Source organism: Rhinatrema bivittatum, chromosome 8, assembly GCF_901001135.1.
Source record: "Rhinatrema bivittatum chromosome 8, aRhiBiv1.1, whole genome shotgun sequence".
Lineage (NCBI taxonomy): Eukaryota > Metazoa > Chordata > Amphibia > Gymnophiona > Rhinatrematidae > Rhinatrema > Rhinatrema bivittatum.
Window position 1 is genome coordinate 43641263 of NC_042622.1, and position 18623 is coordinate 43659885.

The 18623-nt window shown below is 45.1% G+C and overlaps 1 protein-coding gene across 5 annotated transcripts in view; it reads right to left on the minus strand.

The window, feature by feature from the left end:
• Positions 1 to 17224, minus strand: part of LOC115096358 (protein-glutamine gamma-glutamyltransferase E-like) — a 38200-nt gene extending 20976 nt beyond the window's left edge. The window contains exons 1-4 of one of the 5 annotated variants that reach the window (XM_029610830.1): positions 17096 to 17224; positions 9570 to 9673; positions 5306 to 5470; positions 580 to 825 (exon numbers count right to left, since the gene is read on the minus strand). In XM_029610830.1, the coding sequence (XP_029466690.1) occupies positions 580 to 825; positions 5306 to 5470; positions 9570 to 9597 (439 nt within the window). In that variant the 5' untranslated portion in view covers positions 9598 to 9673; positions 17096 to 17224. Of the gene's footprint in view, positions 1 to 579; positions 826 to 5305; positions 5471 to 9569; positions 9674 to 14498; positions 14740 to 14918; positions 15046 to 16842; positions 16911 to 17095 lie in introns of those variants that run through there. The other 4 variants (XM_029610832.1, XM_029610833.1, XM_029610829.1 and 1 more) reach the window with 4 other exon arrangements.
• Between the last annotated feature and the right edge of the window lie 1399 nt (positions 17225 to 18623).

Below are 18623 nucleotides of genomic sequence, written 5' to 3' on the forward strand. Positions count from 1 at the left end.
AGGATCAAAGCCCATAGTGAACATGGCTGCAGGCTGTGGTAAACCTTGGTGATGGGGCAATACTGGCAGTATGTCTTTAGTAAATATGCTGCATGAAGATATTTCACTATCATTTTATGCAGAACAGCTTTCACTATAACTGAATCAAATGTAATGGTCCTGCGTATAGCTATATGCTGATCTACTGTGAGCATTTTGTTTTATCTTATTGAGTGCTTATGGTGATGAAGTGCATAAAAATAAAGGCAATATAAAGGCATGAAAAGATTATTAGTAGCATCTAGAGGCTACTAATCACTACTCGGATTCCAAACCTGAGGTTGCACAAGAGTCTAGATCAATAACGCAATAACACCATCATATTCATTAGCAGAGTTGGTATTCTTGGAGTTGTTTCATCAGAGAGCCCATATGTATGGTGCATATAGGGCAACAGTCTCACAAAGATTTTATAGCACTCTGGATGCATAGTTCAATCCCTTTGTTGTTTGCAATGTCTGAATTAAAAAAGGCATTCATGTCTGAGCTGTGCATAATAGAAAAATGATCAAATTGTATACCATAGAACAGAATTTGTACCTGCAGCCCAAGGATTAAAAAGCAGCATGAATTGTTTTAGGTTTTTTGAGGATGTCTTGCTCTTGGAGGAAATCTGGGCACTGAGTTTGTAGCACCCAATGACTGAAGTAGAGGGGCTAAAGATGGTGATATCCAAGTCACTGGAATCACTAGATTCATAGGTAGCACACCAAGCTCCGTCTTTGTTTCCAGAATTAGAGAGAGGGAAGACAGCCTTTGTGTTATCAGACTCTGATGGGGAAGGTCCTGGAAAGAGAACAGAGATAAAAGCTACTTATTCCTATAAAAATATAGATGGAATGACTGAAAACCCCCCACATATGATGAAGCCCTCCAATAGCAATTACTCTGTGTGTGTGTGTGTGTGTGTGTATGTATGTATATATATAGGCATGCATGTGGGCATTTAAGGATGAGTACAATCTAGATTTGTAAATCTGCTTGCATGTATTCTGCATATGTCCAGGTTTTATCTTGGTAGGATTCTGGAAATGGTTTGCTTTTCTCTTCCTTACCTTTAGTAATCACACATGCTATGCAGGCAGAACATGATATTAAACACCCTGTGATTAATACTCATTCTCCTAGAGTCTGGGATCAGGTGTATATTGTCTGTCCTAATTATTATTATTTTATTCATAGTGTGGATAATTTTCACCAGTCTGCGTATTGTCAGCACATACATGCGGTGCATCTAAAGTTACAGGGGAAGTCTATAAACTGTGCCGCAGGAGCTGCAAAGTTTATGAAATGGCAGGTATCTCTGTCTTGAAAGTAGTTGTGTATATTTCAATATACATGCATGCTGATAATGCAGAGAGATGCATATGTTCCCTCCTATTTCATAAAAATATGCATATATATAATTTACACACTGGGAGGCAGATTTTATAAATCTGCGCACACGCGTACTTTTGTTCGCGCACCAGGCGTGAACAAGAGTACGTGGGATTTCAATAGAGACGTGCGTAGCCGCGCGTATCCATTAAAATCCGGGGTCGGCGCGCGCAAGGCTGCCCAAAATCGGCAGCCTGCGCACGCCGAGCAGCGCAGCCTGCCTCCGTTCCCTCCGAGGCCGCTCCGAAATCGGAGCGGCCTCGGAGGGAACTTTCCTTCCCCCCCCCCCGCACCTTCCCTTCCCTTCCCCTACCTAACCCACCCCCCCGGCCCTATCTAACCCCCCCCTACCTTTGTCGGCAAAGTTACGCCTGCTGGAAGCAGGCGTAACTTTGTGCGCACCGGGCCGGCTGCCCCGCTCCATGTTCCGGTCTGGGGGCTGGTCCGGACGTCACGGCCACGCCCCTGAAACGCCCCTGGGCCGAAACCACGCCCACGGCGCCGCCCCCGAAACGCCGCATCACTCACGGCATGCCCCCGAAACGCCGCGTCACTCGCGGCATGCCCCCGACACGCCCCTCCATGCAAGCCCCGGAACTTATGCGCGTCCTGGGGCTTGCGCGCGCTGCCGAGCCTATGCAAAATAGGCTCGGTGCGCACAGGGAGGGTTTGGGGTAGGTTATCGGGGGGTACGCCCGTATCTTACACGCGTACCCCTTTGAAAATCTACCCCATAATGTTTGTAAAATGTGGAGGCAGGTATTTTATAAAGCAGGCACATACTCCGCCTATGAAAATACTTGTGTGTGTACTTGGAATCATCAGTTCACCAACAGCTCCACCAGTCCACCCATACCTTCCCCAGACCCTCCAGCACTTAACGAAGACTACCCACCCAAAAACTGCAGACAAAAGACAAGTGCAATTTTACTTCCATGACTCAGTGGTCAATATCATGCGCAAAAAGACGTGCGTCCAAACTGGGTGCCTGTTTTTTCAATGCATGCACATCCACTTCTCCTGGGCACCTGTTGCAATAATCAAATGAGCTGCCATGTTAAAAGTATGCGCTAGGGATAAATTGTGCGTCCCTAGTGCGTTCTTGGCATTGGGCACCCAGGAGACATGTGCTGTGTGCTGGTAATGAAAACGGATGCTTAGTCTGAGCGTCCATTTTATCCTGCAGCAGCTAATTTACCGGCACAGTACACATGGCTTGGAGCATGTATATTGTGGGTGTATATTGTGTGTTCTGAAATTTTTTTTTCTATCAAGCCTTTTTATTTTTCATGATGCTGCTTTCTGTGGTTCCTTCTACTTAATATCGTGATGATACTAAGTAGGAGGAACCACAGAAAAGCAGTATTTTTGTTTTTATAAGTTGAGCCCTTGTCACGCGGCAAGACTTTATGCCAGCTCTGGGGCAGGCATTAATTTTGATGGGTTAAAAAGTGCACGCCAGGAGGCTGATGACGTCAGTGAAGCAAGTGGCTGCCTGAACCAGGACTCCTGATCGAGTCGGCTAGAATTCTGCTAAATCATAGCCATCCAGGACAAATTTTGCATGCAAACAGCACCACCGGCTAGCTAACCAGCATTAGATGTTGTGTCGGAAAAAAGGGCCCGACTTTCGAAAGTTTTCCTATCAAAAACTTGAACGAGAAGAACGGGCCGAAAAATTCAAAATGGCGGACGCACCCGGAGCGGATCTGACTGAGGCTGTTGAGGATCCGATATTACCTTCAGATGCTGATAGACCCTCACGGGGTAAGTTTAAGGCCTGGTTTAGTGAACTAAGACATGGCATTAAAACTTATAAAACTGAAATTATGGAATTGGTGGGAGAGCTGCGGGAGGAGGAGAGCGATATGGGCCAACGCATATTCGAATATGAGACACTCACAGAGGCTCAGATGGAAAAACTGAATGTGATTGCTAAAGATAATAAAGTTATGTCGCTTGAACTTCAACAACTCTCCTAGGTTGCGATTGTATACACACAAGTACCCATGCAAATATGTGCTTGTTAGGATTTGTAAGATCAGTTGGTATGTGCACCCCTGGGCCGTAGTGAGAGGTTTGGATTTAATCCAAGTCAGCTTGCTTACATTTGTCTGTGAGGTATGAAAATGGTGATTACCTGTCTGAGGTGAATGTGTTAGTGATTTACTTTTTTATGGGGGTCCGTGTACTCGCTAGAATTAAAAACAACAAGGTGACATAAATTAGCCGCCAATTTTGATGCCCTATGTACAAAACTAACGAGGTGCAGAATGTGCAGCGCTATCTTGGTTGTATGAAGGATAGCCAAAGATGGCACTGCTGCCATGTTAGGCAGTTCAGTGATCCCTGCGCTAACCATCTCAAAGTGAAAGATCTAGTTAGCAATGGAAGCCTCTCCATCCCCTGGAAATAAACAAAAGGCTCCCCGACCTGTATCTTCCAGTCCCCTGCTCCCTGCAACACAATATAGAGTCTCTGAATGCCCTATATATTCACCTTAAACATCAATTTAGTCTCTGCATTCTCGTATGTATCCACCCCTACCTCCGGCAACAGCCAAAAGCATTTATTTTTATTTATTTAAAATCTTTTAATATACTGATACTCAAGACAAATATCTTATCGTACCAGTTTACAGCAAAACAAGGGATAGCCAGCGATATAGGAGAAAGTTACAAAAATCAGGGTGATGAATTCAGGACAACTAAGAGAGGTAGAATAAGCTTAACATAGCGCTACTACAGAGTAAATAACAAGCAACGTATAATAGTAACTAGGCGAAAGACCTAGTAGGTACTCAAACATACAGATCTTCCAGGGGTGGTGACTTCTGTGCAGGGCGACGAAGGAACGGATAAGGAGTAGAGACTAGGAGGAAGGGGGTCAAGAGGGACGGGGGAGGGAGAGAAGACCGAAAGGTGGGAGGGGGGGGGGGGGGATGGAGGGCTGAGAATCTAGTGGGGAGGCTTGCATTATTACAGGTTAGAAGCAGGAGAGCAGTCAGTGTTATGAAAGTTATTATCGGAACAGGGTGGTTCTGAATGGAAGTTATGACAGAAGAATTATGTACAATCCCTTATTTGAGATGTGGCCATTCAAGGGAAGGCTTGTTTGAAAAGCCAGGTTTTCAGTTTCTTTCTGAAGGTGAAAGGGCATTGTTCCTGGCGAAGCTCTGGTGGTAATGAATTCCACTGAGATGGTCCGGCAGTGGACAAAGCACGTTTCCGAATGGAGGGGTGAAGTGAGGATTTAGTAGGGGGTGCCTGGAGAGATCCTTTATATGCCGTTCTGATCGGTCTAAGCATCCAAAACCTTCTCCCCCCAGATCCTACATGCTCTTCCAAAAACAACTCTTCTGAATTTATTAGCAGGAGGGAGAAGATTTCTTTACTAAATCCAAAATGGCACCCTTGATATTCTGTTCCACATTACAAAGTACGATTGGTGTTTAGGGTGTGGGAGGTTCCAGGAAGTCGGAAGACTCTTTTAGTGTCACAGGAATGGAAGGCGGAGGGCTTGGAAGACTGTACATGGCGTCCAAGGGGTTGAAATATTTGCATACATATTAGCACTACCTTTGGTGAACCAGTGGTAACAAGAACACTCATGCAAGCGGCACGCAAAATAGTACATGTGTGTTAGCTAATCTCTGCTTCAACATGTTTAATGCAGGCATTAGTGCTCATATCCTTCAGTGCATATACATTTAGGACATGGAAATAAGTGTATCAGAGATTACTTGCCTGTGAGGTGAAACTGATAGAGATTCTCTGCTTAGGAGGTAGGTTTGATGTAGATGATTTGACCTTGAGATACGTGTTGGAGGTTACCTACGTGTGAGGTGAGTGCGACTGAGGTTTTCTGTCTATGAATTGGGTTGGATTACCTGTCTCAGCAGTAAATGTGATGCTCTCCTTTGGCTGCACAGCTCTGTTGAGTGTTAGGGCGATCTTGAAGTTTTGCCCTCTCCTCACTATCAACTCCGAACTTCTGTAATAATCAGTGCGGTGTTCGGTTTTGTTTGAAGCGAGATGAAGATTGAATTTCAGAACTGTATTTTGGGATACATAATAACAAAGCAAAGCAGTTCAAATAAGTCACAGTTAATCCTCCTTGAATCAATTGCAAAGCAATGGTTTGATCACCATGTTCTAGATGATTCACTTAACAAAGAACTTTTGTATTTTATCCTTGAAGAAATAGAAAAATAGAAATGTGACAGCAGGAAAAGACCTTATGGCCTCTCTAGTCTGCCCATCTGCCCAGCTAATTTAATCTTTACAATTTCCAACACTCTCTCAGAGGACTCCCGACTGTATCCCATTTTTTGATGAATTCAGATACTGTTTTTGTCTCCACCACCTCCACTGCATCTACTGCCCTCTCTGTAAAGAAATAGTTCCTAAGATTACTCCTTCCATCTTTCACTCTCATCCCATGACCCCTCCTCATTCTAGAGCCTCCATTCTGTTGAAAGAGGCTCTCCTCCTGTGCATGGAGTAGCTAAAGCCACAGTCCTTCCTAGCAGGGGCGGTTCCATCATTAGGCAGGGTGAGGTGGCCGCCTCAGGAGGCAACATTTCAAGGCAGCAAAAAGTGTACCCCAAAAGACCTCTGCTGCGGTTGCCTTGCCCTGTATTCAAATAGAAAAGACTCGCAGGCAGAAAGAACGTGCCAGCAGCTCGGAGGGATGCCACAGACAGCGGCAGTGGCGCATATTTAGGATGAAACTGAGGGGATCCTAGGCCCCACGGGTAGGAAGAAGACAACGGCATTGGCACTGGTTTATGGCATTCTCAAGGGGATCCAACCCCTGCAAGAAGAAGATGGTGGCAGAATGGATTTATGATGTGCCCACAGAGATCACAGCCCCACAAACAGAAAGAAGATAGCAGTGGCGGCACAGATCTATGACGTGCCCGCACGGATTCCAGAGCCCACGGGCAAGAAGACTACAGCAGCAGCTAGACATGTCTGCGGTGATCCCGGGCCGTGCTGGATTTTGATGTGCTTGCGGGGATCCCACATCCCACTGTCTGGAAGAAAGAAGAGACCTGGTGTGTGGCGTGTAAGAGAAGGGGGCGAGTGAGAGATGCAGTGGGAGGGGAGAGTGTGAGAGAGAGGATATGGAAGGGAAAGGATTGAGTGTAAAGGGTGGAGAGAAGTGGGGAGGAGGTAAGGAGTGTTTGAGAAGAGGGAGAGAAGGAAAGCAAAGGGGGCTGAGAGAGCGAGGGGATGAAAGGGAACAGAAGGGGTGAGTGAGAAAGAAGGGAAAGGGGAGCATGTGAGGTACTCTGCGCGTAAGCATATGTATATGTGAGAGTATGTGGAGAATAAGCATGAGTGAGCTTATGTGTGTGTGAGCGTATGTGAGTGTGTGAGCAAGCTTATAGGAGTGAGCATGTGTGTGAATGTGAGTGTGAGAAAGTTTGTGTATGAAAGAGCATGTGCGTATGTGTGTGAGCATGTGAGTGTGTGTGAGAGCATGTGTGAATGAGTGAACTTGTGTGTGAGAATGAGCAAATGTGTGTTAGAAAGTGTGTGTATATGAGCGAGAATGGATAAAGCTGTGTGTAGTCCTCGTCCTTTCCCTGCCCTTCCCTGCTAATCCAGGACAATTTCAGGGTGACTAGAAATCAAAGCTCCCAGGTATGGAGAGCTGTAAATTGTTTTATTCTTATTAATTTTAATTATTATTGGATGTTTCTGCTGTTTTGATGTATTTTATTTGGTTTGGGAACTTTTAACATTTAGAGGGTCATTCATCAAAATCCGATATCTACCAAATTGCGACGTAAGATTTAAATTAGGTAAAGGGGTGGGGTTAGGGCGGGATAAAAAAATTGTTCTGCCGGTACTGCAGTGGGGGAAGTTTTAGACATTATCTCCATCAGTAGTGCTGGAAATAACACCACCTTTTTCAGTGGCACTATGGGGGAGATAATGTGCAGCGTGGCTGCAACCGCAACGGGTGAAAACACACCGCTGCTATGTGGATGGCTGCACACTATTGTCCCCCTCCCCCCCGCTCCTTTCCTGGCCGCGGCTCATCATTCCGCTATATGATGAATCTAGGCCTTAATGAATTCATATGAAATTAATTTTAGAATGTTATTCTGTTCGTCAGCAGTCTTGAAATATGTTTTTTATTAGTATGGTTTATTATTATGACTGATGTTTTATATTTCCTGATTTTATTGTTTTATGAGGAATGTGACATTTCTGTATTTCCATTGTTACACTGCATACAGAATCTGGCTTTTTGCAATTTCCAATTTAGTTTTTGTCGGCATATTTCTATTTTTACTTTATGGTCACTTTATTCTGTATTTGGTGAATATCTGTGTTCTGGTGTATGATGGAAGTGTTGTATTCTGCTTTTGTGCAGTTTCTATTTAGAGACCTATAACAACCTGTCTTGTTCTGTTTTCTTAATAGGGGATGTATTTGTATTTTAGGGCCTAGTGAATTATTTGAATTGTTGCATTTTATGGGTAGAGTTCTTACTGTTTGAGTGCTGGCAGTTAGTTCAATTTTGATATGGGAGGAGTATAATGTTATAACTGTAATTGTTTATTCATGGCTTTCTAAGGGCTAAGCCCAAACCAAACACATATTTACAATAGGCCTAATACCATATGGGCTCCAAGTGTCATTTTTGCAGTGTCTCCTCACTGGCATCACAGCAGTGCCATGTTGTAGTAAGTGATATTGTTACAACAGAAGAGTACTTTGAAAGTACTTTGAAAGTCCTTTTTCATATAAAATCTGTTGTAGTTATGCATAGCTTTTAATTGTGTGTGATGAGAGCTGGGGGTTGGGCAGAGCAAGGCTGTAAGGTTCACTCTTGCATTGGCTGTGAGAGAGTGTGTGACGCACAGACCCTCCCCATTCACCCATCTCCCACTTCCCCAGGGTGCCAATGCTGGGGAAGGGTGGGGAGTAGATGGTAGGGCTCCAGGGAGTCTGGCAGGATTGCCCGTTTCTTAGAAATATCACTGACACTCTTGTCTGCTGCACCTTTGGGAACTCAGGTCCCTGCCTGTGCACTTCCCCAGCTTTTCCAATCATCGAGAGGACCAGACTCCAAGGGGGACCCCCACCTCCTTGCTGTCTCAGTGATTTGACCTGCCCTGCGCCATGTCTCAGGGTGGGGGGGAATGCCATCTCTTCCCTCGCCTCAGGCAGCAGATCGCCTTGAGCCACCCCTGCTTCCTGGTAATAGTAGGAGGACTGTCTATTACCTGAGTAAGGTTGAAGAACCAGCAGGGATATTTTCTAAAAACGGTTTCGTTAAAGAAAGCTGTAGGGGGGAAGCCCATTTTCTTCCCCTCAGCAAGAAGCCCCTGCTCATTACAGACATGCATGTAGAGGCTTCAGCTGGTCTGAGCATGCTCAGAGTGACAGAGGTCTCACTAGCCCTTGCTTGTGTGTGTGATGTCAGTGTGGTGAGGAGGAGCACCACTCCCCCGTGGGAAGGGTGTTAGGAGGGAGTAAACTTTCTGATCCCATGTGGAGAAAGGGCAGCAGGAGAGGATTTTAAGGTCCAGAGGAGTATTGAGAAGAAGGATCATAAGATAGGAGTTCCTGGAAGTCCAGGCAGAGTGGAAAGGAAAGGGTCCTTGAAGAGCAACAGGTTCTGAGAAGAAGAGGATTCCTTGGAAATTGGGGGGGAATTGTACTGGGAGGTGCCAGAGGAGAGGTACCCTGCTTGGCAAAAGACTAGTAGGTTTCCTATCCAGTAAGGAGGATCATTGGAAGAAGCCTATGAGAGCCCAGTGCCCTACACCTACACCAACTGCCCAACCACTGAGCAGTGCCAGGAGGGATCACCACATGTTTATTTTAATGTTATGAATGCCCAGCAGGGGTTACACTAATGTTACCATAGTATTTTCTGTTATTTCAATGTCAGTCGCATGTGCCATGTTTCTTTTCACTGGGCAGTATTTTTCCAGTTTGGAGACCTCTTCCTATATGTACTGTACATGCTGAGAGCAAAGAAATCATGACAAACCAGATGGACATGACAGCAACAAAATGGGCCTGATGCAGTCATAAAGGAAAGGCCTGAAATCCTTCTTCTACGGGGAAACAGCCCTGGCACTACACTTCGCTGTAGTATCAAAGAAGTTTCCGATTTGTACTTACCAGCCAAGTTCTCGCCCTTCTTGTACATTTTTCAGAGATAGTACGATGAGACTGAAAGATGCAGCTGATCCTGACAGGCTCCCAGGAACAGTACTGGTCAAATCCTGCAGGTTAAACACACATAACTACAACTGGCTCTGGGTCAAAACATGATAACATTCAATCTCCCCCATGCAATGCTCTCAGACTTTCTTATTGTGTTTGATCAAGACTGGGATGGGACAAGTAGAATTTCGATATTAGTTTGATGCCCTCATAAATTGTTTCTTTTGTGGGTCACTTGCGAGCCCATTGAAATAAGAATCAATGACAGGAGTATTTAACCTGGAGGTCCAGGATTTAGGAGGCCAGTGTATGACAATGCACATTTTTGTGCAGTTGGTAAATGCATTTTTTTTTCTTTTCTAATATTTTATAGTTCGTGTTATTTTTATATTTATTGGCGTGAATATTTCCAGAAACTGTGTTAACCAATTATCACAGCATCCATCATATTACCTTCCAAAGCATTCAACTATTTGCTTCCCCTAGTGTACCCCTAAAATTAATATTCCATAATATACTAGTTCATAATTCAGCAAATCAATTTTACTAGCTAGCTATGGAGAAGGGCAGTCTTTATGAATATACTGTGTAAGAATTAGAAGACGGATATGTGACGTATCTAGAAAATGCTTTGGGTGATGTTGTGTTTTATGATTAATTGTTGGGCCTACATATCAAACAAGGATAAATTCATAACAAATTCTGCAAGGAGGAAGAGGGTGTGAAATGGTAGGAAGGAAATTTGTTAATTGGAAGAATGTGTTTTTGATACTGGTAATGGACCATTGGATATGAAATTGAAATGCAGCTACGTGTTTGGGGGATGGGAATGAAAATAAAAACATGGAATCCCCCAAACTCTCAAACTGTGTTGGATGAGATATTTGCTTTCTAACACGTATTTGAAGCAGTGGGGTTGACATTACATAGCCCTACCCTGTGAGGCTGGAGAGCTTGAATCAGGTTCCCTACCCATCATTCACTGCTCTCCAGCAAATCATTTCACTTCACCATGCTCAAGTTGTCAGTGCTTTGAAACAGGCACATAGAAAACAAACAGGCTGTTGCAATATAGTGCGCTCAGCTGAGCGCATGGCTTTACAGGCGCTTGGACACGCGTTTAAAACCCCTCATGCAATAAGGAGTTGAGCGCATCCAAAACACACATCCAAACAGCGCAAAGCTAATAGTGCTCATCATAAGAACATGCCATACTGGGTCAGACCAAGAGTCCATCAAGCCCAACATCCTGTCTCCAACAGAGGCCAAACCAGGCCATAAGAACCTGGCAAGTTCTCAAAAACTAAGTCTATCCCATGTTACTGTTGCTAGTGAAAGAAGTGGTTATTTTCTAAGTCAACCTATTAGCAGGAAATTGACTTCTCCTCCAAGAACTTTTTTAAACCCAGCTACGCTAACTGCACTAACCACATCCCCTGGCAAGACATTCCAGAGTTTAATTGTGCGCTGAGTGAAAAAGAATTTTATCCGATTAGTTTTAAATGTGCTACATGCTAACTTCATGGAGTGCCCCCTAGTCCTTCTATTATCCAAAAGAGTAAATAACCAATTCACATTTACCCAATCTAGACCTCTTATGATTTTAAACACCTCTATCATATCCCCCCTCAGCTGTCTCTTCTCCAAGCTGAAAAAGCCTAACCTCTTTAGTCTTTCCTCATAGGGGAGCTGTTCCATCCCTTTTATCATTTTGATTGCCCTTCTCTGTACCTTCTCCATCACAACTAATAACACTCATCAACATGTAAATTCATGCTGATGAGTGCTATTAGCTATTAACCCCCCCCCCCGATGCAAAAAAAAAAGTGCACCCAGGGCCAAATTTTCTAACATACGTGCGGGCGTAGATTTGTGCGCGCAACCCGGCACGCACAAATCTACGCCCGGCGCGTGCAAGGGGGTGCACACTTGTGCACCTTGCACATGCCGAGCCCTAGGGAAGCCCCGATGGCTTTCCCATTTCCCTCCGATTCTCTGGCCTAGCAGGCTTTCGGAGGCCTCTGGCCACGCCCCCCCAACCCTGGACCGCCCACTCCCTGCCCCTTTTTTCATGTACGCGCGCAAGCCCCGGTACATGTACCGGGGCTTGCGCGCGTCACCGAGCCTATGCAAAATAGGCTCGGCGTGCGCAGGAGCGGGTTTTCTGGGTTACGCACGTAACCCTTTGAAAATCCGCCCCCTAGTGCGCACATTTGTACTCTCAAAAATTAACGCCTGCCCCGGAGCAGGCGTCAATTCTTGAGGAGCCCCAAAAGTTTACAGAAAAGCAGAAAATACTGCTTTTCTGTAGCATCTCCGACTTAATATCGTGGCAATATTAAGTCAGAGAAATGGAAAAAAGGAGAACAAAAAAAAAAAAAAGCGTCGCCATTGATCAGGTTAGGAAAATGGATGCTCAGTTTTACGAGCGTCCGTTTTCCTATCCCGCTGACGGCCACCTCTCCCGAGCACCGGATGCCGAGGAGGTGCTAGGGGCGCAAACCTTTCCCTAGCGCCGTCTATTTACTGCGGCAGCTCATTTAAATATTAAATCGGGCGTCCGGGAGAGGTGGATCGGCTCGCGTTAACAGAGCAGGCGCTCAATCCTGAGCACCCGCTTAATGCGCGCCGATATTGCATCGGCCTGAAAGTGAATTACTAAGATCCTGCTCTAATTTATGGGCACACTGCACCCTTCTCTGTGGGCAGACCTCCGGTTCATTGCTTTATTTATCCTTTGGTCCATCCTACAGCCGCTTTGTGATCTCGGCGCTATACACCTTTCCCACACTGAAGTTTACTGAGGTTGAGCTACATGAGAGCATAGGTACTGCGACTCAAGTATCACACAATGGTATACAAGGTGTCCCCTTCTATACAAATGCAGGATCTTGGGTAGTAAACCAAGCATTCTTACAGTGTCTGCCCCTTTGCTACTTATTTACTTTTCACTCAGCTACTTATTTACTTTTCCCTTCCTCTGTGTTGCCAGGCCAGGTGCTACTCCCTGTCTCTCACTGCCTCTGCCTCTGCTCTGTAAACCTTTAATCATGCTGCCATTTGCTGTCTTCCTATGTGGCATGGCCTTGAGCAGTTTGCTATTTTTATCCTGTTTGACCAACAGCACGTTTCTGGATGTCCGGGTCCCGTGTGACTGGTTGTTTGTTACAGGATCTTGTAAACAGGACGGTATGTCTCACTGTAAAAAGTAGGATTAGGGAAGACATATTAGACAGCATTAATACAGTATGGATTTTGTAACTGTATTGGGATTATTATTATTTTTGTTTCATTACCTTATTCCACAATATCCACATTTTAAGGTGAATTTTAAAAGCTCGGCGCGCGCCAAAATTGGGAGAAATGTGCACAAGTTAGGCTGGTGCGCGCTGAGTGGATTTTATAAGCCACCCGAGTGCACGCGGGTCTCCTGCTGCGTGCACAAATGAAAAATTCCAAAAAGGGGCAGGGCATGGTCTGGGCAGGGCATGGGCGTTCTTGGATTTCAACTTCAAATTAGTGCATAAATTCGTGCACAGGCGCGTACTGGGGTCCCAGCTGCGTAACTTTACTCCTACTGTGGAGGACGTGTAAGTTATAAAATAGACAGATAGGCGGGGTTTTAGGGGTTGGGGTTAACAGGGGAGAAGGGAGGTTATTAAACTAGGGGGGTTTGGAAGTCCTATTCTTTACCTGGGTGAACTGGGAACGAACTGGGAAAAGTGGTAATGGTGTCTGTGCACGTGTCTATTTACATTTCCCAACTTATGCGACAGAAGCAGCATTTGTGCACATAGGCGCGCGTCCACTTAAAATGTGCGTAGTGAGGCTATTTTATAACGTGCACATATACGCGTGTATGTTATAAAATGGCTATGTCCCTGGGCACGGGCCGACGAATGCGAATATATGTGCGCCCGCGCGCCGGTTTAAAAGTTACCGTTCCCTATTTGGGAGATTCACCAAGGGCTTATACCTGCAGCTCATGCCGCACTTGTTCAGGTTTGCATTTAAACACTCTCACTTTTGTTGCACATAAACAGCTGAAAAGCTCTATAAATTCTGCAGGTTTGATCACAGGAAGTGTCTCGTTGTTGTAGAGATTTAAAAAAAAAAAAAAAAAAGAACCCTGTCCGCCATGTTAATTCCCTTTTCCTGCATTAGCGTAATTAGAACTACCAAATAAAACACATCGATGAAATGAGGCTGTAGCTGAGAAGCCCAGACTAAGACGGCAGTTAAAACTCTGGTCTGCCCACTCTACTTCCTGGTGCATGGCATTGACCCCAGGTGATCTCTGGCTTTCCCCTCACTTCTTCACAACCAGGGATTCTCTGAGCTTATCCCAGGCTTTCTCAAATTCTGATTTTGTTTCCAACACCTCCACTGGAAGGCTGTTGCATGTGTCAGCCATCCTGTCCATGAAGAAATATCACGCACAACAAGTTCAAACCAGCCCAGTAACCACTCGGACAAAGTGAAGTCTGTACTGAGTAAACCGGGGAGCGGGAAAGCTTTACCCAGGTAACTATCCCCATGTGTTCACACCCCAGAACTATTCCCTCCGTCCTGCCTTTTCTATCCTGACTAAAATGTATCCACCTGGCAGGGCGGGAGATTTAAAACTTGGGGTTTGTCTGGGTAACTCAAAAAGTTACCCGAAAAAAAAACCCCTTTGAATATCAGCCTGCGTGTTTCTGATTTGTAACAGGGCTTTGGAGGGTTAGCAGTAACTTGAACTCCATGAGAATTCCATGCTTAGCCCCATATTCTCCCCAATTTCAAAAACGTCTGCAAAATCTCAAAGTTATAGTTCTTAATAACAAGTGCTGAGTGTTTAAGATTCTAACCTGCGGCCTTGCCATACAGATAATAAGCTCATACTTGCCGTGCTTTAGGTCTTTGTGCTTTCCTCCTCCGATATTGTAACCCGTAATCTTGATGATATTCTCCTGACTTTATAGCTGCAAGCTTTGCATTATATTTTCTGCTTCTCTGCACTGCTTCATGAGGTTTCTGACTTTCAGTTTTGTTTCTCTGGCTCAGTCTTTTACAGGATGTAGGTTGTTTTTTTTTTTTATCTAGCAGTGTTAGTTGTACTGCTCTGACAGTGTTTTAATGGCATTCTTGTGGCAAGAAACACAGATTATATTTGCTAAAATGCACCTGGACACAAAAACAATAAGGAAGTGGGAGGGATGGCGTGGGGAGGGATTTGATAACCAACTGTACTAGTCTGTTAGCAAAGAGGAAAACCACCAGTACTTGTCCTCAGACATACACAGAAGTACAGTGCTTACTTACCAAAAGCTCCAAAGAAAAGCCACTGTAAGCTGTGAGCTGCCTTTTCACATTCCGCATGCATAGCATAAGTGGGAGTCAGCTAAGGTGCAGCCAGCCAGGTCCAATGGGTTAACCCTCTTTGCAGTTTTGGATTGGTTCAAACGATGTCCCATATCTGTAGTGATTGCCCACTGACCAAGCAGGGAGGTGGGCCAGCAGCACTCAGCACCACTCCTAAGGCTGTGTCAGCATTATTCCGCCAAGTTAAGTGCTTACGTTAATAGGATCAGTCCTGTATATTTTTTATTAACCTTCTGTTGATATTGGCAGTGATCAATAAAGGGTCTGGCTTATAGTGATGTAGCATTCACTCAGTCAATACTCAGGTAATTAAAATCGCCCTTTATTACTGTGCTGCTGATTTTGTTTGCGTCTCTCTGTTCATTCTTACCAGGTGGATAGTAATACACCCCCACTGCTATTTTATTCTCCTTTTTCACCTGTAATTTTTATCCATAAAGATTCAACATTGCATTTTGTTGCCTACAGAATTTCTATCCTTTTCGGCTAAATGCCCTCTTTCACATATAGTGCCACCCCTCCATCAATTTGATACATCCTATCATTTCAATATAATTTGTACCCTGGTATCACAGTATTGGTTGTCCTCCTTCCACCAGGTATCTGAAATGCCAATTATATCTACCTCATCATCCTATACACTTTCTCCTATCTTATTTTTTAATTCTAGCATTTGTATACGGTCATTTCAAAGTATGCTTTTTGTTTGTATTAACAACCTGCTCATCAGTTGACAGGGGTAATATGGAATGTTTCTGGTCTTTACTTAGACACCTGGTCCACGTTGGCATTTACTGTACCTTCTCTACCGGAACACCCTAATTTTCCTTTTCTCTTAAGCCCAAATGTTCAAAGCCCGGCTTGTGCAAAAACCGGGGATATGCTCGTGGCCAGGCCGGGCGCACGCCGAATACATTTTAAAAATGGCCCAGCCACGCATGTATCTCCCGATATCCTGATACGTGCCGAAGTGCTGGGCTCCTTGACAGGGTGGGCTGAGGGGTGGGGTCTGGGCGGGGGCCGACCGGGACAGTGGCCATTAGATCCTGACCCGGGGAAGCGTGCGCCGGCAGCTGGCTGGCTCACGGAACTTATTCCTGCTCGGAGGAGCGGGTAAGTTCTAAAACAAACAAAGAAAAATTACGATAGTTAGGGTAGGTTTAGGGGGTCAGGGAGGAGAGGGGAAAACAGGAGGGAGGCTAAGTAGGGGGGTAGGAAAGTTCCCTCCCAGTCTATAACATGCACGTGGTGACGTGCGCATGTTATAAAATCGCCGCACACACGTGGGCCTTTGAAAATCTACCCCTTATTATCCTTCAAAGATTCATCACTCCGAACCATGCGCTTCTGAGCAACTGCCGGCTTTCCCCCATCATCTAGTTTAAAAGCTGCGCTATCTCCTTTTTTAAGGTTAGTGCCAGCAGCCTAGCTCCACTCTGGTTAAGGTGGAGCCCATCCTTTTGGAAAAGACACCCCCCCCCCACCCCCATCCCCAAAATGAAGCCCAGTTCCTAACAAAATTACAAACCCTCTGCCCTGCACCATCGTCTCATGCACGCACTGAGACTCTGGAGCTCTGCCTGCCTCTGGGGTCCTTTACGTTGTTGCTTTCCTTATTTAGAGATGCATGGAGTGCACCGGCTGTTCAAAATGGCAGGCATGTGGGGCTGGCCTAATAGTCCACTGGCAGCACTGCCACGTGGAAGACCCCGGGCTGGATTCCTGGGGCCAGCTCAAATGAATTATCGATGGGAAAGGTTTACCAGGACGTTCAAGTAAAACCTGCTCTCCCCACCACCCGAAAATATTTTGCTTTTTAAAATATCATAAGGAAGATAAAAGCGCAATAAAAGTCTTTACTTACAATCGATGTACAGAAATTGGGAGGATGACCTAGCCATAGGCTTACAGGCATGTATTTCCCATTAGACAGACGGAAGATTATACTTGTGCCTTGTTATTCAATGTGTCTGGTATAGATAAGTGGCACTCGGCAGCATCAACGCTCTGCTTGTCCGATAATACATCCCATACTTCTCAGAACTGTTTTTAAGTTCTTTTATTTCAATTCACCTTTTATTATAAGAATTAAGTTGTGTACATCCCCCTTCACTCACCTTCAGTACATTCTGACGTCAAAGCTGGAAGATTTGGGATGTAGACCGTGCAAAGTACCAGAGAGCTATAACATCCTAGAAACCAAGTGGATCTATCTGGTGGTGGCCTGCCATCGTCTCTGATTGGTTTAATGTGCTAATATATCCCATGAAAATGACTCGTGCTACTTTACTGCACAATCGCAGATCCCAGTTGCTGCTTCCGTCCCTGCAGTGTATTAAATGGTAACATTTGCGCAATTTTCTCAGTGTGTTAGCATGTGATATAATCTAAATGTTTGCAATATACTCAATATGCCCTTCATTGCATTTACTATGGAAATTTCTTCTTCCTGCATTTTATTGGTCTATCAAATATTTTAATGTTCCTATCATATTCCTCTTTTCCCCAGTCAGTACATTTTGAATGTCTTCAGCCTTTCTGCATAGAGTTTGTGTTGTAGGCCCTATGTCACCGCAGTAACCCTTTTCTGAACTACTTCTGCCCTATCAATGTCCTCATGGGGAAATTTTCAAACTGTCCACATTGAGGCAAGGACTGTACATAATTTATGGACCTGTTTTATGCACATGAATCATGGTTTGAAAATCAGCTGCAGGTGTGTGTGTTAGGGTGGGCAGGTAAATGGAAGCTCAGACCCCATTTCACATGAACTTTTCTGTGTTCTTGTAAGAGGTGTTTTGTAAGGGGGGGGGGGGTACAAAGTCAGGGCAGGGAAAAGGTTAACATGCATCCTTTTGAATTTCGAAAGTGTGCATATAAGGGTACACTCAGAAAATTACACTAGCTCTAAGCAGGGGGTACTTTGCTGTGCATTTGTCCGCTCACATACCGGGATGACCTGGGCACTTTTCAAAGCGGACACGTGCAGAAATCCGTTCTGAAAATGTGGGTTTAAGGTCTGCAGGTAGGAAGTAGCCACAGACGTGAGCCTTATGCAGGGCTGCTGGGGAAACATCCTCCCCCCTCTGCAGGCTTTCCATCAATTCTGAAAGCAACAGTGCGCGGGTACAGAGCACCCGCTGACAGAATTGTGCTGGAAAAGGGCACACGTAGAGTTGGAAATGCAATCTATACGTGTACCTTACCTCCTCGGACCTAAACACGCCTCTCCAAGAAGCACCTGAAAAGCAGAATATATAACGCAAATAAATAAATAAACATGGCTAAAAGTGGAAGCATATTGACGTGAGGTCAATTTTTAGGCACCGCTTAAGGTGGATAAAATGCTGCTCGCCTGCGTAAACCGCTTAGAAACATTTCTTCTTATTTGGTGCGGCTTCCAGGACTGAACACAGGGCTCAGGGTGAGCTCTTGCAGATGACCTGCATTTCCAATCGTACCTCTGCTTATGCAGCCGAGCATAGTGCTGCTGCACTGACTGCCTACCCTGAGGTCATCCGGGATAGTTATTCCTAGATCTCCTTCTGCTTTGACATTATTCACTTCTTGTCCTTTCAAAGCAGGGCTTCCCAAACCTGTCCTGGGGACCCCCCAGCCACTCACTTTTTCAGGATATCCACAATG